Source organism: Callorhinus ursinus, unplaced genomic scaffold, assembly GCF_003265705.2.
Source record: "Callorhinus ursinus isolate GAN/ISIS: 27379988/994484 unplaced genomic scaffold, GSC_fseal_2.0 scaffold28, whole genome shotgun sequence".
In the NCBI taxonomy this organism is placed as follows: domain Eukaryota; kingdom Metazoa; phylum Chordata; class Mammalia; order Carnivora; family Otariidae; genus Callorhinus; species Callorhinus ursinus.
Window position 1 is genome coordinate 19,022,702 of NW_027397090.1, and position 25,204 is coordinate 19,047,905.

At 47.3% G+C, this 25,204-nt stretch overlaps 2 protein-coding genes across 3 annotated transcripts in view; both read right to left on the reverse strand.

The window, feature by feature from the left end:
* SECISBP2 (SECIS binding protein 2) overlaps positions 1–25,078 on the reverse strand; it is a 51,109-nt gene extending 26,031 nt beyond the window's left edge. Inside the window, exons 1-10 of one of the 2 annotated variants that reach the window (XM_025891374.2) lie at positions 24,928–25,078; positions 23,935–24,080; positions 19,060–19,309; positions 18,711–18,831; positions 17,326–17,555; positions 14,587–14,668; positions 12,671–12,873; positions 9,623–9,745; positions 8,330–8,419; positions 6,717–6,849 (exon numbers count right to left, since the gene is read on the reverse strand). In XM_025891374.2, coding sequence (XP_025747159.1) covers positions 6,717–6,849; positions 8,330–8,419; positions 9,623–9,745; positions 12,671–12,873; positions 14,587–14,668; positions 17,326–17,555; positions 18,711–18,831; positions 19,060–19,309; positions 23,935–24,080; positions 24,928–24,963 — 1,414 coding nt within the window. In that variant the 5' untranslated portion in view covers positions 24,964–25,078. The remainder of the gene's footprint in view (positions 1–6,716; positions 6,850–8,329; positions 8,420–9,622; positions 9,746–12,670; positions 12,874–14,586; positions 14,669–17,325; positions 17,556–18,710; positions 18,832–19,059; positions 19,310–23,934; positions 24,081–24,927) is intronic. The other variant, XM_025891599.2, reaches the window with a different exon arrangement.
* CKS2 (CDC28 protein kinase regulatory subunit 2) overlaps positions 25,046–25,204 on the reverse strand; it is a 4,930-nt gene continuing 4,771 nt past the window's right edge. Inside the window, exon 4 of the mRNA XM_073878264.1 lies at positions 25,046–25,124. Within this exon, the coding sequence (XP_073734365.1) occupies positions 25,046–25,124 (79 nt within the window). The remainder of the gene's footprint in view (positions 25,125–25,204) is intronic.

Sequence of the window (25,204 nt, forward strand, 5' to 3'; positions counted from 1 at the left end):
TTTTCCTGAGCCTCTCTTCTATCTCCTCTTGTGGCCACACCTGACTCACGACCTCATCAAAAAATACAGAACAAGCCCAAAACTAACTGCCAAGGAAAAGCTGACTCTGCCCATAGGTAACCCGTAAATTATCACCTCCTACCAAAGCACCTGCAGTAGTCTGAAAACAACACTTGTGTACAATCAAAGCCCTAGAGGCCTTTCCCAAATGAGCTGAGAAAAGCAAGGAAGACTACCCAACAGGGCAGTGGTCCCAAGCTTTGGTGTGTCTACTAGTCACTCAGACTCACAATGTACCCAATAAAATTACCAACATCACTGAGACAACCAAGGAAATTTAAATACAGACTGGATAGTAGACACTATGAGAAACAAGCACTAACACCATCGGAGGATGACCGAGTGGTCCACTGAAACACACACCCACTGCCAGTCAGACATGCCAACAGACGTACTTATGCGGGAAATGATGTAACATCTACCAGGTGCTTAAAAGCACTTCAGAAAAATTAAAAGTTGGGTCACAGATACAACCGGAGTGGCACAATGGTGACAACCACTGGAGCTGGGAAACGCTCATGTGGTAGGCCTCACTGCACTCTGCCTTTCGTTATTTTCCATAACGAAAAGTTAAAAAAAAAAAAAAAAAAGAGGAGGAAACAACAAATCCTCCCGTGTGCTTGCTAAAAACACCCCTTCCCCAACCTTGACCCCATCCCCAGGGATTTCACTGCACTTGTCCAAAGTCCGAGGCAGGCCCAGAGCCTCTGCTCTCTGCACACTCCCACATGGCGCCGCTGCAGGCGGCCCCAGGAACGCAGCGTGCGGGAGAAACGGGCACGAGGGACACGCTGTTTGCTGCTGCCTCAGCCGCTGTGTTTCAGCTGAATTACCTGCGGTCAGAACCGCAAGGCTGTGTGCTGGGCTGGGGGTAAATGCCACTCACAAACTCTCACGTAAGCGTCCTGGTACCGCAGCCATGAGAATCCTATTCAGAAATGCTCGCTGCGTACCATTCAGCAGCCCGTACAAAAATGACCCGCGGCATTCCGAATTTTCAGCTTCAAAAATATGCCACCTCCAGCCCGGTCCCCAAGAAAGGCTACAAGTGACATCAACATGACCAAATGTTGGTGAGGATGTGGAACCAGCAGAGGTTTCACACGCTACTGGTTGAGTGTAAAACAGCACACATGCAGTATGGAGAAAGGTCTGGCAAATTTATAAAGTAAACATATCCCTACCACATGGCCCAGCAATTCCGCTCCCACGGGAATCAAGAACAGATACGCAAATACTGGTACCCGAACAGTACAAATGTACTATTCACAACAGCCAAAGGTGGAGACAACCTAAATGTCCATCAGGATGAATGGGTCAACAAAACGTGGCCAAAGGAATACGACTCAGCCACAAAAACTAGCCCAATGCTGACGCAGGTACACGGATGAAAGTCCAAGGCGATACGATCCTCTCCATAGATGCAGAAAAAGCATTTGACAAAGGACAGCATCCTTTCCTGATCAAAACTCTTCAGAGTATAGGGATAGAGAGTACATACCTCAATATCATAAAAGCCATCTATGAAAAACCTACAGCCAGTATCATTCTCAGTGGGGAAAAGCTGAGAGCTTTCCCCCTAAGGTCAGGAACGCGGCAGGGATGTCCACTCTCACCACTGCTATTCAAGATAGTATTAGAAGTCCTAAACACGGCAATCAGACAACAAAAAGAAATCAAAGGCATCCAAATCGGCAAAGAGGAAGTCAAACTCTCACTCTTTGCAGCTGATATGATACTGTATGTGGAAAACCCAAAAGACTCCACCCCAAAACTGCTAGAACTCATCCAGGAATTCAGTAAAGTAGCAGGATATAAAATCAGTGCACAGAAATCAGTGGCATTGCTATACACCAACAACAAGACAGAAGAGAGACAAATCAAGGAGTCGATCCCATTTACAATGGCACCCAAAACCATAAGATACCTAGGAATAAATCTAACCAAAGAGGCAAAGGATCTGTACGCAGAAAACTATAAAATACTCATGAAAGAAATCGAGGAAGACACAAAGAAATGGAAAAACGTTCCATGCTCATGGACTGGAAGAACCAACATTGTGAAGACGTCAATGCTACCTAGAGCAATCTACACATTCAATGCAATCCCCAACAAAATAGCATCCACTTTTTTCCAAGAAATGGAACAAATAATCCTGAAATTTGTATGGAACCAGAAAAGACCCCGAATAGCCAGAGGAATGTTGAAAAAGCAAAGCAAAGCAAAGCTGGCGGCATCACGATTCTGGACTTCCAGCTCTATTACAAAGCTGTCATCATCAAGACAGTATGGTACTGGCACAAAAACAGACACATAGATCAATGGAACAGAATTGAGAGCCCAGAAATGGACCTACAACTCTATAATCAACTAATCTTTGACAAAGCAGGAAAGAATGTCCAGTGGAAAAAAGACAGTCTCTTCAACAAATGGTGTGGGGAAAATTGGACAGCCACATGCAGAAGAATGAAACTGGACCATTTCCTTACACCACACACAAAAATAGACTCCAAATGGTTGAAAGACCTAAATGTGAGACAGGAGTCCATCAAAGTCCTAAAGGAGAACACAGGCAGCAACCTCTTCGACCTCAGCCGCAGCAAATTCTTCTTAGAAACATCGCCAAAGGCAAGGGAAGCAAGGGCAAAAATGAACTATTGGGATTTCATCAAGATAAAAAGCTTTTGCACAGCAAAAGAAACAGTCCACAAAACCAAAAGACAACCGACAGAATGGGAGAAAACATTTGCAAATGACATATCAGATAAAGGGCTAGTATCCAAAATCTATAAAGAACTTATCAAACTCAACACCCAAAGAACAAATAATCCAATCAAGAAATGGGCAGAAGACATGAACAGACATTTCTCCAAAGAAGACGTCCAAATGGCCAACAGACACATGAAAAAGAGCTCAACATCGCTCGGCATCAGGGAAATCCAAATCAAAACCTCAATGAGATACCACCTCACACCCGTCAGAATGGTTAAAATGAACAAGTCAGGAAACGACAGACGTTGGCGGGGATGTGGAGAAAGGGGAACCCTCCTACACTGTTGGTGGGAACGCAGCTGGCGCAACCCCTCTGGAAAACAGTATGGAGGTTCCTCAAACAGTTGAAAATAGAGCTACCCTATGACCCAGCAATTGCACTACTGGGTATTTACCACAAAGATACAAATGTAGGGATCCGAAGGGGTACGTGCCCCCCAATGTTTATAGCAGCAATGTCCACAATAGCCAAACTGTGGAAAGAGCCAAGATGTCCATCGACAGATGAATGGATAAAGAAGATGTGGTATATATACCCAATGGAATATTATGCAGCCATCAAAAGGAATGAGATCTTGCCATTTGCAACGACGTGGATGGAACTGGAGGGTGTTATGCTGAGTGAAATAAGTCAATCAGAGAAAGACATGTATCATATGACCTCAGTGATATGAGGAATTCTTAATCTCAGGAAACAAACTGAGGGTTGCTGGAGTGGTGGGGGGTGGGAGGGTTTGGGTGGCTGGGTGATAAGACATTGGGGAGGGTATGTGCTATGGTGAGCGCTGTGAATTGTACAAGACTGATGAATCACGGATTTGTACTTTTGAAACAAATAATGCAACATATGTTAAGAAAAAAGAAAAAGAAGAAGATAGCAGGAGGGGAAGAATGAAGGAGAGTTAAGTCGGAGGGGGAGACGAACCATGAGAGACGATGGACTCTGAAAAACAAACTGAGGGTTCTAGAGGGGAGGGGGGTGGGGGGATGGGTTAGCCTGGTGATGGGTATTAAAGAGGGCACGTTCTGCGTGGAGCACTGGGTGTTATGCACAAACAATGAATCATGGAACACTACATCAAAAACTAATGATGTAATGTATGATGATTAACGCAACAATAAAAAAGTCAAAAAAAAAAGGAAAGTCCAAGGCACTCTCCCAAGTGAAAAGAGACTGACACAAAAGGTCACAAATTGCACCATTCCATTTACGTAACGCATCAGAACAGGAAAATCCACAGAGAAAATGCACACTGAGGGTTGCCAGGGGCTGGGGAAATAGGGAGCTTAGTGGGCAGGGGTCTCCTTTTCGCAGGACGAAAAAGCGTGGAACCAGAAAAACGAGACTACACAACACCGTGGATGAACTCCACACCACTGCGTTGTACACCTTAAAATCGGTAGTTTTATATTACTTGAATTTCACCTGGATAAAAAACAAAAAAGCAGGGCACCAGTTAAGCATCTGCCTTCCACTCAGGTCATGATTGAGCTCCCTGCTCAAGCAGAAAAGCCTGCTTCTCCCGCTGCCTCTGCCTCTGCCCCTCCCCCTGCTTGTGCATGCACGCGTGTGCTCTCTGACAAATAAAATCTTTTAAAAAATAAAATAAAAACAAAAAACAAAAATGAACTACACACACACACACACACACACACACACACACACACACACACACCAGGAGTATATCTCAAAAACACCCTGATGAGTGAAGGAAGCCTTAACAGGATCCCTGCAGGATCCCATTTCTATGAAGCTCTAGAAGAGGGAAAAGGAAATCTGTGACAGACAAAGAATGAAAGACAGACAAAGGGCGGCCTGGGGCACAGCAGGAGGAGCTTCCAAGGGTGGTGACGGAGGCTGGGTTACTCTGCAAAGGGCATACCTAAGATCTGTGCATTTCACTATATGCATGCTTCACCTCCAAAGACAAAAACCATAAATGCTAGTCAATGACATGCATGCTGCCAACACTGAGAGGTGACATCGACCAAGATCTGCAACTCTGAAATGCACGAAGAAAAATAAAATACTGATGGGTGGACAGATCAGGGCCAGCCAGCTTTTCCTTAAAGGACCAGATAGTAAATATTTTAGGCTCATGACCACGAGTGTTACAACACTTAACTGTCCTTTCTTAAACTGATCGTATTTAAGTAACTTACAATAATTAGTATTTTAACTATTCCTAAGCGCACAATTCAGGGGCATCAATTACATTCACAATGTTGTGCAACCATCACCCCCACCTATTCCCCCAAATTTTTCGTGCCCCAAACTGAAGGTCTGTCCCACGAAACAGTAACTCCCATACCCTCAAACCCAGGTACCCTCCAGCCCCTTCTGTGACTCTGTCTATTCTCCATCTCTCATGTAGCGTGGGCCCTTTTGTGCTGGCGGATTTCATCAGCAGAACGTTTTCACGTCTCCCCATGTCACGGCAGGTGGCAGAACTTCCTTCCTTTTAAGGCTGAGTACCAGCCCACTGTACGGCTGGACCACACTCTGTTTACCCATTTGTGCTGATACACATTTGGGGGTGTCTCCACTTTTAACTATTTGGAATAATGCTGCTATGAGCGCTGGCCTGCAAGTGTCTGGGTGCACATGGAGTACGGACTTGCCGGGCACACGGCAACCCCCTAAGTAGCGTTCTGAGGAGCTGCCAGACTGCCTCCCAAAGTGGTCTCACCCTGTCCCATTCCCCAGTGGTCTCCACTTTCTCCAAATCCTTGCCAACACCTGCTATTTTCCATGTTTCTGACAACAGCTACCCTAGCAGGTATGAAGAACTATCTCACTGTGGTGCTGGCTCATATTCGTCTAGGGACTAATGATGTTAAGCATCTTTTCATGTGTTACTGGCCACGTGTGTATCTTCTTGTGGAGCAGTGTCAAGTCCTTTGCCTGTTTTTTAGTGGGTGTTTATTGTTGAGCTATAGGAGGAGTTCGTGGATATTTGGACATCAAATCCTTATCAGATATATGATTTGCAAACATTTTCTCGCCTTCCGTAAGTAAATTATCTTTTCATTTTTTTTTTTTAAAGATTTTATTTATTTGAGAGAAAGAGAATGAGAGATAGAGAGCACGAGAGGGAAGAGGGTCAGAGGGAGAAGCAGACTCCCCGCTGAGCAGGGAGCCTGATGTGGGAACCGATCCCAGGACTCCGGGATCATGACCCGAGCTGAAGGCAGTCGCTTAACCAACTGAGCCACCCAGGCGCCGCTATCTTTTTCATTTTCTTGATAACATCCTCTGGTATACAAAAGTTCTTGTTTTTGAGGAAATCCTATTTATTTTTGCTTTTGTGGCCTGTGCTTTTGGTGTCCTAGCTAAAACTTCACTGCCTAATCGTAAGCCATGAAATTTACCTTTGCTTTTTCTTTCTTTTCGTTTTGTTTTTTTGGTTTTTTTTTTTTGAGAGAATCTCAAGCAGACTCCCCACTAAGCATGGAGCCCCGCCTGAGATCACGACCTGAGCCAAAACCAAGAGCTGGATGCTTAACCGACTGAGCCACCCAGGCACCCCACCTTTGTTTCTTTTTCTAAGGGTTTTTGGGGCTTAGTTTTTATATTTAGGTCATTGTTCCACTTTAACTATTGCATACAGCGTGTGGTAGGAGTCCAGCTTTCTCTGGCATGTGGAAATCCAGCTGTCCCAGCACCATTTTTCAAAACCGTTCCTTGTTCTTTTAATGAACACGTTTTGGTCAAAAATTCACTGGCCATAGATATGTGGGTTTATTTCTGGACTCCCAATCTATTCCATTAGTATCTCTCTATCACAGTACCACGCTGTTCCGATTAAAGATAAGATTGTCACAGAGCAGTCTATCTGAAAGAGACTCTCAGCCATTTCCCCGAGATGAAGAGCCACTCTTACCTGAGAACACCACAGGTCCGGAGGACAGTGCTGCACTCTGTGAGTGCTGCTTCTTCTCCAGGGCTGCCAGCATTCCGCCCAAATCCAACTGCACCGGAATCTGGCTCTTCTTTCCACTATTTTTAAAATTATTCTAAAAAATTATAAAATCAGAAGTTTTCTTAGAATAGTATATTTTACAAGTGTGCTTTTTGTTTTAAGACAAGAAGTCATAAAAACGATAAAATGAAATCTATTTATAGCGACCATAAAACAAATCTTTAAAAAATTAAAGAAAAACCCAAATAATCCACATTAACTTCCAATGTGACTGCCGTGGTTTTTTATTTCCTCCTTCTCTCCTAGCCCTGGGTTTCTCTCTGTCTGTATCTGCACTGTGAGGAAGCGCACACGCCTTCGGGTAAGAAACCAGGACTTGTGTGGAGTCTTTGGCAACAGGAGTCCGTGCATGAGGCTAACTGATCGGTGTCACTGTCTCCTTGGCACCACACAACCACCAACTGCCTACAGGAGCCAATCGAATGCCATGAAATCATGGGCATATGACCAAGAATTTACACAAGTCCAAAATGCCCGCAGCAGGTATGAAATTTAGGCACGAAGTGTGCTCTACTTCAAAGAGCTGTTTTCTGGGGTCTGAGGCCGTGTGAAAAGCTGCAGAGGCAAGCTGCTGCACGCATGCGCTCAGCACATCCATTCTGCCCTCCGGCCCGGACGAGGGCCCTGTCAACGGGCGAGCCCAGCGTGCCATACAGGCGGCTACAGACTCCATGGGCAGGGACGGAAGAGGACCACACCGTACCACGGGAATTCCAGGGAATCTGCACAACGTTTAGAATTTTACTTCTCACAAATGTGAAAATAATGCCCCCACTTGAGAAGGCAAAATGGCAGTGAGGATGCCGGAGACCAGTGAAGAAATGGGACCAAGTGTGCAAGTTCTCCACCTGGATGATGAATCCACAGCAGGGCAGGGGGCTCAAGGAGAGTCCTCTCTTCACCTTGTACTGACGGCTTAGAGTTGAATTTGGCGGGGGGGGGGGGCGCTCTCCTTATTTTGTTTTGTCAGACACTGCTGCCTCACAAAGGAATTCCTGTTTCCCTGGGCACCTGGGTGGCTCAGTCGGTTAAGCGACTGCCTTCGGCTCAGGTCATGATCCCGGAGTCCCGGGATCGAGTCCCGCATCGGGCTCCCTGCTCAGCAGGGGGTCTGCTTCTCCCTCTGACCCTCTTCCCTCTCATGCTATCTCTCATTCTCTCTCTCTCAAATAAATAAATAAAATCTTAAGGGAAAAAAAAAAAGGAAGTCCTGTTTCCCGAATACACAGGCAACTTTTTCACTTTCCATCAAAGACCCCCAGGCAGCCCGTGCTCCCCGCTTTCTGATGTAGCAGTGGTAGCTACCACCAGTCTTCTTATGAAGGTGACAAATGTATGCGCTTAGAGCAATTGTATTCCAACGCCCTGCATGTGATTCTCCAATAAAGGAAGAAATCAAACCAAAACCACCTTTCTTGGTACATAAAGAAGTCTGGAAAAAAGTTTTTCTCGAGAGTTTAGTTGAGCAAGAAAAGTTAGGCCTAAAGCAACGACAGGGTCAATCTAAAAATTACCTGCGGCTGCTGCTGGGACTGAAAGTTCGGAGATGCTACTCTGTCTCTTCTTTCAGACGCAACTGCCAGAATGGGGAACTCCTCGGCATCCTAAGTAAACCACACACCCTTTAGCTCTTTGCAGATCACAAGAGTCAAGTGTGCCACGTGCAAGCTGTTCCTTGCCCATGTTCTCTGTAACAGGCTCCCACAGAGTTCCCAAGGGGATCTAAAACAGCCCCCAAACTGTTTTACTCTTAGATTTAAAGACCACAGTTCTAATCCTGCTGCCCTGGCCCAGATGGGCGGGCCCCCGAGGACGTGGGTGCCCCAGACCCCCGGGCACAAGCGTGTTCAAGCACCCAGCCTTCAACTGTGTTTCCGTCAGAATAATTGTCAGCCTAGACTCAGGTGATGGAAGTACCCTGTCCTGTGTGCTGCTCCCAGGCTAGGAAATAGAAATAAAATAGAAAATAGGGCAACAGGCCTCTAATGACGATGTTGAAGTCATTTAAAAACATCTTACGTGCTTTTGTTGGCATTTTAGGTGACTCAGAGAAGTTATGTGGGATATGGGAGCAGAACTCTATGAATTATTTGTTGGCCCAAACCATAATGTTCTGCCAGGATCATACGTCTTCACACATGCAACCCTAGTGTCAAGGGAGTATGCCAAGAGCCCTGGGAGCCCCCAGGTTTGTGGGAAACTCTCAGGTTTGGCCCTAAGCTGGATGGCACGCAGCAGAGCTGAGCACCTGGAGCCAGGCTGCTGAGTCTGGTATTGAGTCTGAACCCAAGGTGACTCCTTGCAGGACAGGGGCTATCTTGCAGTACCACAGGAAAACAGTTCACAGGGTGCTTTTGCAAGTTTGTGCAATTCTCCTGGCCAGGGCCCATGATGGAGCTATGGGATTCTAATTTCTCTCTCGAGTGAAGTACATTACATTCACATTTCTGGATAGAAAAGGAGACCCTGCAAAAGCCAGCATGCCAAAGCAAGGAAAAACAGGTGAACAAGGCACTGAGGAGTAAGTATGAGCACTACGGTATGCACACCACTAGATCTCCACACAAGTATCCCTCTCGACTACTCACGCACGCACCCGCTCGCCGGGTGCCCACTATGACTCAGCCACTGCGCCGGGCCGCCAAAGCGAAGAGTATGGGAGACGGCTATTCTCTTTAGCACTGGGCAAAGATTATCGAAGGGAATGTTGGAGATTTTCACTTAGGAAGCCCATATGAATCTGTATTTCTATTAGGGCAGGCCCATTTAATTAGATCATAAAAGGTGAGTAATAAATAGAAATGTACTTCAATCCTTGGTGGTTCCTGAACGGTCAAGACTTCATATTTTGATTTAGACTTTTCTTTCTTTTTCTTATGCTTTCTTGAGGCTTCATCCTGTTCAGGATTGCCACCTTGTGATGCTTTGGACTAAACAGAACAAAAAACACAGCAAAAATCACGGGTTTTTAAGACATTCAATAGAATGCTTGCTTCCATGAATCAGAGCAAACTTGAGACACCAAGTTGTTTAACCACATGGCAACTTTGTTCAGAGTTTGGCTCCTCATCTCTATTTTCCAAAGACCCAGCATTCAGTAGAGTGCTTCTCAAGGAAAAGAAATCTGTTGAAAAAGCTGTCTTATCCAATTATTTTGAAACTGGTAGATTTGGACATACCTACTTCTGAGCCAGAGGAGACTATTTTAACATCGCTAATACCAACTTGAAGTCTTTTCATAAATCCAGGTGTGCTGGGGGCGCCTGGGTGGCTCAGTTGGTTAAGCATCTGCCTTCGGCTCAGGTCATGATCCCAGAGTCCTGAGATCGAGCCCTGCATCGGGCTCCCTGCTCAGAGGGAAGTCTGCTTCTCTCTCTGCCTGCTGCTCCCTGTTTATGTGCGCACACGCATGCACTCCCTAATAAATAAAATCTTTAAAAATAAAGTAAAAAAAAGGGCGCCTGGGTGGCTCAGTTGGTTAAGCGACTGCCTTCGGCTCAGGTCATGATCCCGGAGTCCCGGGATCGAGTCCCGCATCGGGCTCCCTGCTCGGCAGGGAGTCTGCTCCTCCCTCTGACCCTCTTCCCTCTCATGCTCTCTATCTCTCATTCTCTCTCTCTCAAATAAATAAATAAAATCTTTAAAAAATAATAAATAAATAAATAAATAAATAAATAAAAATAAAGTAAAAAAAAATAAATCCGGGTGGGCCATTTCTAGCACCATGGCCCAGTGGTCCTTAAACCTGATCACACATCTGAAACTCCTGTGGAGCCTTCAAACCAGACAAATGTGTGGACCCATCCCACACCTGCTGGATGTGACCCCACAGCTCCCACCTTCCCTCTCAAGTCAGGTGACATGCACCTTGGCCTCAGGGCCTCTTGCACATGTGCCCACACTTGGATCCAGGCCAGGACTGCGCCCTCATTCCAGTTCAAGGGTGGTCCCACCTCCACGCAGCCTGTCCCTCTCCATCCCCCTCCAAAGCACCAATCACTACCAGTCTACACCACGCTGGTCTATCAGAACGGAGGTGCTAAGAGAGCAGGGCCTTTCCGTGTTGGGGGCCCTGCTTTATCCCCTGCGGGGACTTACCCTCCAGTGGCTACTGGAATGTTTACCTCCTAACCTAGAGGACCTGCCCATAAGTGAAAGAGGCAACTTTGAAGGATGAGTTGTGTAGAATGGTCTCATTTTTGTTTAAAAGAAAAAAAAAGGGCGCCTGGGTGGCTCAATTGGTTAAGCGACTGCCTTCGGCTCAGGTCATGATCCTGGAGTCCCGGGATCGAGTCCCGCATCGGGCTCCCTGCTCAGCGGGGAGTCTGCTTCTCCCTCTGACCCTCTTCCCTCTCGTGCTAGCTCTCATTTTCTCTCTCTCTCAAATAAATAAATAAAATCTTTAAAAAGAAAAAACTTAAAAGACAAGCCTCTACTTGTTGACGTTCTGAGGAGCCTGAGGTAGAATATACACCCAGTTGTTAATGCAGGCTTCCAGTGGGCAACAAAGGGAAGAGGACCTCGTTCATGAGTGGGTCTTTGTGGTATTGCATTTGCTATTTCGGTAATAAGAACTCACAAACACAGAGTTTCAGAGGGAAAAACCATCGTGATCCTACCACCTCCGTTACACAGGAGATCATGTCCTCTGGGTTGTGAGACTACAGGCAACTCTGTCTTTATCTGAGAACTTGTCTAAAATAAACTTTTCTTACAGTTATAATTAAAAAATAATTTTAGGAGCGCCTGGGTGGCTCAGTTGGTTGAGTGTCTGCCTTCGGCTCAGGTCATGATCCTGGGACTGAGCCCTGAGTCGGGCTCCCAGCAGGGAGCCTGCTTCTCCCTCTCCTCCCTGCTCCTGCTGTCTCTCTCTCAAATAAATAAATAAATAAATGGAATCTTAAAAAAAAAAAAAAGGGTCTAAGAAAAAAAAAACGTTAATATTAACTCTGAGAATCTTAACTGTGCATGAGGAACTCTGGTTCAGACAGCGAGACAGCAGCCGAGGGGCGGCCCCAGCCTGAGGCCTGCTCTGTCACCTGGGCCCACATGCCCACAGCTGGTGGCGCCGCGTGTACTCAGAGAGGGACTCGCCCGCACCTCCGGTGTCCTTCACATTGTTCATAAAGCTGTGAGGACAAGCACACAGGTCTGACCTCGCCGTAACTGTCAGCACACTTTCCCTCCATCAACAGACCGTCAACACACAGCTCCCGTTTGTCGGGGGTGGTCTATGACACTCTGGGTAACAGAAAATGTCCTCTTACTCAAAAAGGACATCACTGCACTCAACAAACACGGCCATATTTCCACCTAAAATAATGTATCAATACACAATGAAAATCAAGAACAAAATTTAGACCAATAAAAAATAAATCTAGGGACTGATGAAAATGACAGCTTAAAACTATTTGAATTGAAAGGGAAAAACGGATTCTGAAATGCTATCTTACGATAAGCTACAACTACCCAAGAATCAGTAACATATACCAGATGACCACAAAAGGTGGAATTCAGTTGTCTTGCTGTCCTTACCCTAGCAGGTAAAAGCAATTTAAATTCAACAGATGAAAGAGGGGGGAAAAAGGCAGGACTTTATACACCAGAGCATGAACTTCTGCCAGTATCTCTTCTTTAAAGACTTCAAAATGGTTCACAAATGTTTTAAGACCATGGGTGTAAAATCTACATCGTCCCTTACTCAAAAAGCTACCACTTGTGTTCCTTGACTGAGGTTCTATACAACCAACTCAAATTAGCGACTATAGCACAGAATCAAACACTTTGTTAATACCTGAGAAAAAAAGACTATTCAATGGCACAGAAGATCAACATAACCCAAACGTGACACATACCTTTTTAGCAGAGTGGATGTGTTTCTCTTTGTAGGAAGGATCCGAAGATAAAACTTCAGAAGGTGACATACTAACACTTTTTGAGTCTGCTGACGAAGCGACCGTTTCTAGGTTTATCATGGAAGTAACGTTTTTAGGGGCTGGTGACTGTTCTGTAGATAACGTCTGCCGAACAACATAACCCATTGGTGTCCAAGATAACTCTGCTCAAAGATAACCAAAGTTGTTGAACAATCTCAACAGTAAAATAAAAATACTTAGAAATTGTAAATATGTATTACATGAGGTCATTACTCAGAGCATAATTAAATTTAGACTGGTGCTCAAAACATTCTCTTGGAAACGAGCATTTGCTAAGCTTTCTTCTTGGAACACGCATGCAGAATTAACTTGTAGGCTGCATGATTTTCCTAGCAACTGGTTTTTTAACTTGGGGGTGTAGGTGGGCAGACAAACTATAGTTTTAGTTAAAAAATAATAATCCACAATTAAGTCCACGTGGCAAACACACAAAAATTAATAGGGCAAAGATCAAATTTTGGCCTAACACATCTTGTTATGTACCATGAACACCGTAAGTCAAAAATCATGTACCTCAACTCCCACAGCAAGTGGTAATTTCTTTCTTTTTAGATCTCAGGCCTAACTAACTACAGCAGCGTTACTCCTTAGGTGCCCACAGACAGAAGAGGACCCGGGCTGACCGTGGGCAGCCGGTGCATCCCCCCAAGCCAGACAGGCTGCTTTTGTACCAGAGCTACACACCATCCAAGTCAGCTTGTAAGTGAAGGTTTTTACCGAACACACATTTACCACACGTGAGAATGCAAAAGAAAACACACTTGTGAACACAACTGGAATAATTCTGTAAAAATGTCTTGTTAGGAGAAGCTACTCAGAAAAATTAAAGGCAGAATTACTGAACTCTCTCTGAGGATGTCACTTCTGGGACATTGAGGCCAGATCTCTAATAATGCTCTGAAGCTCCCAAGACACTTTGAGGGGTCCAAAGCATCAAAACCATTTTCCTGACGGAAGGAATGGGCGCTGAGCCTCCCTGCGCTCTGTCCTGAGTGTCCAGCGAGGTTTTCAGGAGGCTACATGATGCGGGACAGTGAAATCACTGCATGCTGAGGCTGCGCTACTGAGCCGGTCGGTAAAGCGTTGCAAAAATGTAAAACAAGGCTGCGCTCCTCACTACAATCTAACTTTGGAAAGTTATTTTTCATAAAAATATGCTATGCTGGGGCACCTGGGTGGCTCAGTCAGTTGAGCGTCTGACTCTTGACTTCAGCTCAGGTCACGGTCTCAGGGTCCTGGGATCGAGCCCCATGTTGGGCTCCGCGCTCGGCAGGGAGTCTGCTTGAGATTCTCTCTCCCTCTGCCTCTCTTTCCCTCTCTCTCAAATAAATAAATCTTAAAAAAGAACACACGCTATGTTAACAGGCAATGGGTTTATCACTGTTACTTGTATGAAAATTACAAAGTAATTTTTAGAATTTCTCAGTTTTAACTTTGGATATTTCAAGTACTGATCGCTATCATGCAAATAAACAGAAGCTCTCTGGGGCTTTTTAAAGGGTGTTAAGGGGTCCTGATACCTAAAACTTTGGGAACCACTGATGTAGGCTATACTTAAGGAAGCAGTCATTTCTGAGTTCATAAAATTTCTCCCTTAACTGGACAAACTAGACACATTTCATTTAGAATTCTCTGCTCCTACTTTACACTCCTTGCACACTGATGGGGGACCTTGTGTACTTACTTCCAGCTTCTCACAGTGAGATCAGTTTGTTCATAAACCATCAGCTGCCTTAAGGAAGACTTTAAAACAAAAACATTTCTGTTGCACTGAACTAAAAGTGAACTTGGGAAACAGGGCACTGGTATCTTAAAGCTGCGGCAGAGCCTCTTACCTCTGGTACAGGAGGCGGGATCAGCCACAGCACTGCCAGTCATGGTCTCTGCTGCATCCGTGCTTCTCACCACCCCTTCAGCCTAAAAAGCAAACCACCCTCTTCTTACTATTTCAAATTGAAAGTAATCACTTAATTTTTAAATATAGTTTCCCTTGCCATTCATAAAATCTCCAAAATATATGCTAATTAAAAATTCCAGGGGTGCCTAGGTGACTCAGTCCGTTGAACATCCGACTCTTCATTTTGGCTCAGGTCATGATCTCGGGGTCGTGAGACTGCGCCCCACACTGGGCTCCGCACTGGGGGTGGAGCCTGCTTAGGATTCTCTAGCTCCTTCTCCTTCTGCCCCTCTCGCCACACCCCCTTCCCTCCAGCTCTCTCTACAAAAAAAAAAAAAGTAAAAACATACGTAATACCAAATTTCACTCCTTATAGGAGAAACCACCCACGGTGTTCAGCTGAGCCTACAGTGTCCCCCTGACAGAAACACCTGTGTGTTGTTTCTACGCGGCCCCACTAAGAGGATCACAGCACGCATACCACGTAACTTGTGAAAGATCAGTACATGACAGACAAGTTCTGCATCAGCACAGATGTGCCCCCGCCACTTGAGGCAGCAGGACCCCTGCGGGGGGGGGGCACTGTTCACCATGCCCACGCACCGAAGTTCCCAAAAAATCCATCAGGAAAGTCCACAGAGCCAACAAACATTCACAGAACATGAGGCAGCAAATGACACGGGAGCGGGTAAGGACACAGGGTGACCTCAGGGTGACCAGAGCATTCACTGCAAAAGGAAACTGATCCATTCAAATCTGAATGGACTTAGATTCTAAAGCTCATATCCTTCAAAACTTTTCCCACTTTGCCATTTCATTAAACCTGAGCCCAGTAAAAAAAATAAAATTACTGAAACACAGCCCCCTCTTTTAATAAATAAAACTTCCACGCTCACCATGGCTTACCTGTCCAAGAACAGTTACATAAATTACACATATCCATAAAGATGCCGTACAACAGGCTTTCAAAAACTGCTCAATGACATGGAAAAATGTCAAAAGTTTTAAAAACTCAAACACAAAGTCGTACATATGCATAACTTCAAACTGAGGGGAATCCCCTCAAACCCCACAATGTACCATTAAAAGAAGATTTAAGTGCTTAACATGGTTTTCTCTTGTACAACTTCAGACAATTACAGGTGACCCTTGAGCAACAGGGGAGTTGGGGTGCTGACCCCTGGAGAGCCAAAACTCCACATGGAACTTCTGAACCCCCCAAAACAACTACTAACAGCCTACTACTGACCCGAACCCTGACCGATCACGTGAACAGTGAACATGCATATTGCATGTAGTATACGTTATATACTATATCCTATCAGTACAGTAAGCTAAAGAAAAGAAAACGTCATAAAGAGAATCAAAAGGAAGAGAAAATACATTTACAGTACTGTCCTGTGTTTATCAAAAACATCCACATCTAATGCAGTTCAAACCTGTGTTGTTCAAGGTCAACTGTTTTCTTTTAAATATTTCTCATGTTTAAAAATACTACTAAGATAATAAAGAGAAAAGTTTCTTCTAGAAGAAAAAATTAAAAGTCCACATGTAACTCAAGAGTGTGAACACGTCCTCAGGCAAGGAGTCTGTACCCCTCCCCACAGCGCCACGTGCCTCACTTCGTGTCCAGGCGCACGTGTGTGCCCAGTAACGTGATAGATCGGGGTCAGTGGCACCCCGCCACAGCTCCCTGGCAGCCTGTCCTACTTCCATAGAGCACTCACAGGCTGGGGTTATGCACTGACCACCAGGGAGGCAGACGTGGAGCCCCTCAATGGCTCAGCTACTCCACATACCCAGCCGGGACCAAAGGGTCCCACAGCGGCCAAACCAGATTCTTCTTTGCCAGCTGGCCAGCCTGCCTTCCTCGTCACGGTTAAGCCGCAGGGAAGCACCGTGGCACACAGCGTCAGGGTCACCGCGTGTGGAACGGGCTACCTTGTGCACACGGCCAGCCACCCTGCCCACCTCTGGACGGCAGTGTCCAGGCGCCCAAGTGCATTCAAGGAAGCAGAGTCCCCACTCCACTCAAGAGGTCGGTGGACGGGGGAGCTGCCTCCTTCCTTGTCTCCTCCCTCTCCTTGCCCTACCCCCTCGGCAGAACTTAGTGAGAAGCCACCTTAGGGACTACTAACCTCATGTTTTTTCCTGGAACCTGGATGGACTAAAACTCCAAGACCAAATGTGGAACACAGCGTATTTTAAAATCATTAAGTGGCAAACAAAACACACAGTGATTACTTCTGCTGAGGTTGTGACCTCATCAATGAGAGAGGTACGGATAAAAAGCCTGGAAAAGTCAGAGGCTACCCTATGCAGTTTGACCTATTACTGTTGGATTAAAACAATCTGTGCTGGTAAACGTGCTGTCGGAATGCAATGCTGGGAGTGAGGTGATCACCAGGGGCTGTCTACGCAGCGGGACCCGTGCCGGGATCCGACCTCCGTCCCCTGTAGCTAGAAAGCACGAGGAAGCTCGTTAGGTGATTCTTTTAAAAGAACAGCTGTACTAGGGACCACACCAGGCTGGAAGGAGTCCAGGCAGAAGGTCCTCACAAGGAAGCCAGGCCGCCACAGGAAGACGAAGTGCGCCGTGAGGCACCTACAAAGGTGTGCAGGGAGAAGGGAGGGAGAGAAGAGGAGGAGGGACAGAGAGAGGCGGCCCCGCACTCACCTCCGCTGTCACCACGGCGGGTTTCACCACCTCTCGGAGAAGAGACAGGTCAGCTGCGGCGGAGCGCAGAGGCCCCCACTTGGACTGCTTCTCTGTCTCTGAGCTCTCACTGTGCTCCGGACCCTGCAGTTCGGGAAAGTCCAACCTGGTAAATTCAAACTCAGGTTTGGAGGCAGATCCACTTTTTTCAACGATTCTGGATTTCCTGTCTGTCCGTTTCTGGTAACCATCTGTATTTACAGAATCAAAAGAGGTGAAAAGGTAGGTATTGTGTGAAGACCCGTATTCACACCTCAACCGCAGGGCAGGAAGTCTATCGCTGCGGACACACTAACACGGGACTGTCCGAACGCCCTCCCCTTTGCTAGTGTTGCCAAGCTGTGTGACGTGCAAAAGAGAAATGACCACAAGCACCGGCTGCTCTGGGTGAGCCACGAGGAAGAAAAAAGCAAGGCGTGCTGCAAATTATTTGAGGCATGATTCTAAAGTTGATAAACTAGTTACTGCCACCTGACCTAATTATTCTTAATATACATTGTAGAGTTCTGCAAATTTACAGAGATGCCAACAAATTTCTTTTCAGAGATAAATCCTCCACACTTGAGAGGAACTTTGGAAGAAAGCAAGTAGAAGTAAACTTGGACTCTCTTCCACATCCCTTCGTTTAAATACAAATGAATCCTGATGTGGGCTGTAAGGCCATGAAGCCAATCATGACGGTTAACTGTTCAACTTCCCCTGCAAACTTCCATGCGCCAAATGGTTTCTAAGTGAAGTCAACACAAAGAGAAAAACTTATGTAACAAGTAATGTAAGTTATGCACGTCAATTGGTCATTCCCAGTAAATACACGATTACAAAGGTTTTAGCTCTTTTTATAAATAAGCCATCAAACTGCACTAGTCCGTAATTTACACCACACAGAATCACTAGCTTTCAGCCATAGCGCGGAACAGTGGTTTCCAAGGCCAGAGCAGACATGTCCCCCAACTAACTACACTGCCCCAGGTTTGCTATTGCTCAGGATGGAATTCAAACCGCAAACTCTCCACCTATTAAAAAGTGTCCCAACAGAACACCAGAGAAGCTATTTCAGGAATGAACATGGTCAAATACAGTACAAAGGATGCGGCTGTGATTTACTTTAGGACTTATTTTGAGGCCTGTGCGGGTCACCTACTTGCCACGTGAATTTGGGCTGATTCCTGCACACACTAGGGCACACCAGAGAGCCCCCCCACAACATTTCCCTCCCCAGGCGGAGAGCCCTCCAGGATCCCCTCGGAGTCCAATGGCCTCCACAGAAACAGGTGTACAAAGAACAGTGACCTTTCCGGGGCGGGCCGGGAAGGACAATATAACATCAGAGAGTCTGTCGTTTTCACCTGGTTTCAAGTTAGCGTCAGCGTGAATGGACACCGGATGTGAACCTCTAACTGATTTTATATCAGATGACAGAGATCCATCAGCCTTCTTGCTGTCAAACTTTTGCTCATATGTTTTTTTCTGCAGGAAAAATTAAAAAGTCACATGAATTAAAGAAAACTAGCACCATAAAAAGAGGCTTAAAATTGCAAAACCGTAAGGATTCACAACCATTTCAAAAAAGAATAAAGAAAAATCAATTCTTAAATGCACAAAAAAGATAAAAAATACTTAAAATACCATGTGAGATCCTACCGGCTCTTTCCGTTTTAAACGCTACAGTAACCACCACCACAGCAGCATGCTAACCTTAAACAAAGCTTTTGAGTCTTGTGGGAGAGGGCACATCTGCTCGCCTCGCGGCTTCACGGTCTGAAAACCTCGGTAAGCGCTGGGGCGGCCGCAAGCATACTGGGAGCCAGGCACTGGGCAGCCGCTCTGTGAGCCCTCCACGGGGTAAGGAGAGTAACGGCACGGATGAAGAGCAAGTTCAGAAGACAAATACTGAGGTGGAAAAGGTGAAGCTCCGAAGGCCACATCTTCAGCATAGAGCTTCTGCCTAAACAAGAAAGATATGTTTTACTTGAAGATTTCATACCACAAACCAAGGAGCTATTCTATAATAAGCACATTTAAACTCTTTATTATCTTCAGGTCATTCGCTCTGGCACTGAGATATCTCTAATAGTGGAATAAAAACTCCCAGCGTTTCTTTCTTGCCCGGTGCTGCGTGCTCACTACTGAGCTGAGCACCCACGGCAGGACAGTGTCACAACGTGCAGCAGCAAAGCCCAGGGACGCCTCAGCAGCTCTGCGCTCCCACACTGTCAGACGTTTGCAAAAGCCTCCCACAGCCACCTAGGGCCTAAAGGGCCACCCCAGACCATTCTCCCTGTGGAGGGGGCTCCCTGCAGAGCCCCCACCGGCCCATCCGACCTCCAGCCCGACCACCACATCCTGTGGTTTTCGGCCTCACAGGGCCACAGCTGCAAAGGGGACACTGCGCCCATGGTGGCCTGGGAGCTGCAACCCACCAGCGAGACAGGTGCCATCTGTGGACACCGTCATGCCCCCGTTTGCTCAAGCTGCTAGGCTAAACCAAAATATAACTGAACACTGATTTTGTGAGTAAATTTGGTACTCAGTCAGAGGCTTCAATCCTCTCGCAATGGAAGATGACACAATGGCGAAATGGCTGAGCAGATGAATTAAGACACAAAACACACCCTTCTCATTCCCATAGGTGAGCACCAGCGGATGTTTCTGTGACTTCCCAGAGCTGAAAATCTTTCTGTGGAAAATCAACGGAATCCCAAAGGGTGCTGGACCATTGAAAGGCAGGAACATCAGAGCTAATGAGGAGACATCCTGCACGATCTTCTCACGGCTGGGTCGCCAGTGGGTAGAGGCACAGGCAGCACTCTTAAATACATAGTATTTCTGCTCTGGGGCAAGGAAGGGCCTGCACTGCAGGACAAAGGCGTCACCACCCACACCTGAAACACACTTGCCAGAATGTTCCCTGCATCCACGTGCATGCGGCACCTAACTGGACAGCATGCTATTGGTGTCTCTGAGCCCACGATATTTTACAGTAAGTTCACACCCAGGAAGATCATTCACTAACTCTAGTAATAAACTGTTCCTAGTGAAAACCCAAGAAAAACCCTTTTTACTGTACTTTTTTCAGTACACCTGGCCTAGTGCTGTTCTTTGCAGAGAAGAAAATGATTTAAAGCATCATCCTGTTCTCAGATGCGAATCCCTGTTTTATTTGAAGCTCAGAAAATCTAAGGAGTGGGAGGATCTGTTCTTCACAAGGGAGGTGGGCAAAGAGGGGCGGATAGCAAAACACAGTAAAAAAGATGATATCCCAAGTCCAAAAACCAGAAAAACGAACAGACCAATGAAACTTAGGTAAAAGGGGCACCTGGGTGGCTCAGGTGGTTAAGCGACTGCCTTCGGCTCAGGTCATGATCCTGGAGTCCCGGGATCGAGTCCCGCATCGGGCTCCCTGCTCAGCGGGGAGTCTGCTTCTCCCTCTGACCCTCTTCCCTCTCGTGCTCTCTATCTCTCGTTCTCTCTCTCTCGAATAAATAAATAAAATCTTTAAAAAAAAAAAAAAAGAAACTTAGGTAAAGGGAGGCAGGGTCCAGCAGTTGTGAAGGCGCGTCATCCAGCAACCCTGCATCCGTGAACCCAGAGCCCTCGGTCTGGGTCCTGGCTCAACTCAAAAATCTAGTTTTCCACTTTGGACAAGTCCTCACTGGTCTTTCTTCCTCTGGAAAGTTGGTTTTTTGCTTTCCATTCAAGGCCAGTGCAATGATATGCAGAGAACAACACCCAGTAAAATCTCACGGCAACAACCCACAGCATCTGTTGGGGCTTCAAGCAGCTTGTCCGTAAAATTCCAGTTGCCACAAACTGCGCAGACGACCCCCAGCCCAGAACACACGCCCGGACGCCCACCTTCTCACCCACCCCTCCCTGTATATGAGCAGCACTTCTGCAGCTGGGCCGCCCTGCCTTCCCCCGTAACCACAACACCCACTGACCTCTGTGTCCACTTCCCCTTGCCCCATCCCTACCAACCATCCCGAGTCTCCAGGACATCCTTCCTGCGAGCCCAGTCGCCTCCTCGCCACAGCATCTGTGGGTCTGGCCCTTCTGTCAGATCCCCTGAAAAGCTCCACCAGCCTGGACTTGCAACCCGCTCCCACCTTCCGAGGCTCATCCGTGGAGGGCCCTCCTCGGCACTTTCCTTCTCTCCAGTCAGACTCAGAGTCCAAACCTCTCCTCATTCTGCTCAGACTTCACACACGCACTTGCAGTCGGGCACCTTCGCCAGCTCCGGGCCTCGCTCTCCAACCCACAGGCGGTTCCCACACAACAGCTCACTCTTCCCTAACCGGTACTGGAGTCCAAGCTGAGCTGCTGGTCCCCAAACGGCCCCTCTTCCCACCCCCCCCACTCTGCACGTACTCAGCCAGAAACCACCACAGCCTCTCTCCTGCCAACACCCACAGGACCACCCGGGAGCCTTTCTCCTGGCAGCAGGGCTCCATGTATTTCTTCCCGAGTTTCAGTGCCTGGAACCCAGTCCGAGGCTTCATGCCCCTCTCCCTTCAAGCTGAACGAGAATCCAGGAGTGAGCGTTCCGACTCCGTGTAAGACACGACCAGCAGTGCCCTACCTCCTACCCAGCACACCTGGTCTTTGCGGCTGTACCGTGCGGGCTCCCCCAAGCACTTCACCTGGTCCCTCGTCCTTGACAGTCGCCCCAATAGTCTCGCACCAGTCCCTGCCGTCAGGCCAGGACGTGTCAGGCTCCGGCAGCTCCTCCAGCCACCAAACAGACGGGAGCCACACTCCGTCCAGAACTACTAGGTCTCACAGCTGAGACTTCCACTCAGAAGCACCCACAGCTGACAGCCGACTGCAACACGATGAAATGCTCAGCAGTTGTCGCCAGCGGTGGCAGCAGCTGTGGGGAGTTCGAATGAGTGCAGGTCAGAAGAAAGGACGGTCATTCTGCTTCGGGGGCTGCCAACCTGAATGACTTTGAACACACGTTTCCAGCCCCAGTTTCTCAGGTGTAAAAATAACATGACACCTCCTGCCAACCTCACGGACTGAGACAGGCAGTGGGACAGGCAGGAAAGACAACATAAGTTCCTTACTCCATTTTTTCATCGCAGAGATCTCCATTTACAAGAAACCTGGCTCAAGCAGACTTCTTAGCCTCCATCAGAATGTACCAGGTAATGGGTTCTCAAATATGTAAAGTGTCCCCGTTTTGCCCCCTTCAAAGGCTTCTTCCTGTTCTTCCTAACCCTGCCCCTCTGCTCCCATGCCTCTTTTGTCCTTAACTGTTTTCTCATCAGGCAGGAATACTGTCACCCAATCTTTTCCTTGGTTATAAATATTTTTTAAATCAAAGCTAAAAAAGGGTAAGAGATTAAGAAACCTAATTTTTAAATTCAGCAGTGCACATCCTTAAGCTTCTGATTCTTCTCGATTCATGCTACTTCCAGAACGTTACTTTAGCTGTAAGAATGTTTTCCATTATTTTGGGTAACTGGAATCCCATCCAGCAGACGGCTTCGAATCCTTGTCACTGAGTGAAATATATTTTAGACTTTACTTTGTGAACCACCCAAGGTAGGGAACAATCCAAACGAAACCCATGCCAACCTTCCTTTAACAAAGGATGAAATCTCAGTGGAACACTTCAGTAATCCTAGCAAAGCACATACAAGCAGAACTTCAACTTTGTCAAAAAGTACAACCTATATACACCAAACAACTCGACGGTTTCATTATTCATTTCAAATTTCATTCTTGTGAATGCAAATCTAGAATTTATATGAAGTATGCAATCAACACTAAGCAGGCATGAAAAAGAAACAAGAATGACCCACATGGACGGAACATAAAGTCAAGGATTCTTACATAAGCGTAAAGGTGACGCATCAAGCCTACAAGTACTCTACACAATTACCTAAAAAGTTTAACGCACGTTTTTCTAAATTCAGCTATTAACGCAAACCACCATATAAATACCTAAAGAATGAAACTTGAGAAGAAAAAGGAAAATTGAAAAACCAACATAAGCCTTCTCTCAATTCAAACTTAGAAGAATTTTATAACCAAAGCTTCTAGAATCCAACTCCACGGGACATTTCTAAAGAAAAATAGTGGAATGCAAACCTCAGCAATTTCCAAAGAACTATCCAACAAAAGAGCAGCCATGGTTGCAAGCCCCCACTCCTTCCCCTTCCCCAAGCAAGATTTTACAATGTTACACCCTACAACCACAGAGCATGCTGATTTCTCTGGACTTGTCTTTGCCCCGTTTCCTCTCTACACCCCCAGCCACCTCATCTCCCGTTAGACATGTGATAGTTTCAGACCCCCTGCAAAAACGAACCCTGAAACTAGTGAATGCAATGCAACCTCCACACCTTCTTTGCCCAAAATAACTGCGTGAGTATGGAGAGTTGAGGTTTCCGTTTTGGGTGTAGGGCAGGTTAAGTTGTGCCACTGCCTCAGGCCATTCTTGGCTGAGGAGCATCCTACCCTCTGGCCGTACTGAGAACACGGACTATGTTAGGTGCAGCATACTTGAAAGTGTAATCCCCATCCAGTCCCCAGGGAAGGCAAGGTATCGAGAAGGATACATACTGAGGCACAGGAAGCTCCTGAACACACGGATAGTAGGTGGCTGCACAGCTAGGGAACGCACGTGCTTCCGAAGACTCTGACCATGCCACACTGAGCCCAGCAAATTTGGGGACAAATGGTTTGACATCTGCTGACAACTTGATGCCCTGAGGAAAAAAGTGGGGGGAGGAGGGTGACTACCTACATTTGGAGGTAAAGCAAATGTGAACAAAAAACCCGAGGAAAGTCGCTGGGTTCTAGCAGTCCCAGAAATGCCGGTCGCAGGAGTGTCTGTTGTCCAAATACTTCAACCTCAAAAAACGAGAATCTGTTTGCTAACAACCTCTCCCTCAATGGTTTTTTACTAAAAGAAGTGGTCTACTAAATATTAAAGGGGGGGGGGCAAGCAATGAAAGTGGAAATAAAGTCCCATCCCGGTGAAAGAATCAGGACCACTTACAAAGTTCCCTCAGCCCTAACCTGCAGTACAGGAGTGTCTCCCTCCCCGCTGTCGTTACGGATAACCGAGAACCGAAAACTGCCGTGAGCAAACCCAGCCGCGGGACGGCTGACTCAAACGCACTGCGGAAGTTCGTTTCCATCAAATTTCTCAAAAAAGAAAAGTTACACAAATCCTTTCTTGTCGCTCAGCGAACCACTAAGAGTTGTTTTGTTGGAAAGCAAAAGCCAGCCCTGCTAGAAGGACACTCTACTGTCACAGAGCCTGGGGCTCTGAACGTAAAACCTGGTCTTCAGGGCCGCACGGGGAGACTGACTCCGACGCTCTCAGAAACCACTCGAGGGCCGCCTGGTGCGGCCGCCAGGGCTCCATCTAGCGGTGCTGCCGAGCAGGCCGGGCGGAGGCCAGCGCTTCGGCCAACGTCTGCCCGAGCTCCTAGACGCGAGCGCGGCGAGCCGGCGTGGGGGCGCACTCCCGGCGCCCGCGGCCTCCCCCGGCTAAGCGCGGCCGCCCCGACGCCCCGCGCCGCCCCCACTCCGGGGCGCCGTCCTCACCTCGCCCGCGGGCTCCCGAGGCCCCTCCGACGCCATGATGCGCGGCTCGGAGGAGGCCCGGCCCGGGAGGCCAGCAGCCGCCCCGTCGGCTGGCGGCACGGACGCGCGGCGCTCCGGCTCACCGCTTTTCCGTCTTCAGAGCTGACGCCAGGAAGTGCGTCACAGAAACGCGCCCGGGCCCGCCGCGCGTCCCCCTCCTTCCGGCCGGAAGTGCGCGCGCTGAAGGTCGTGGCCCGGCGTAGCGACGGCAGCCTTCGCGTCGGAAGAGGCGGCGGTC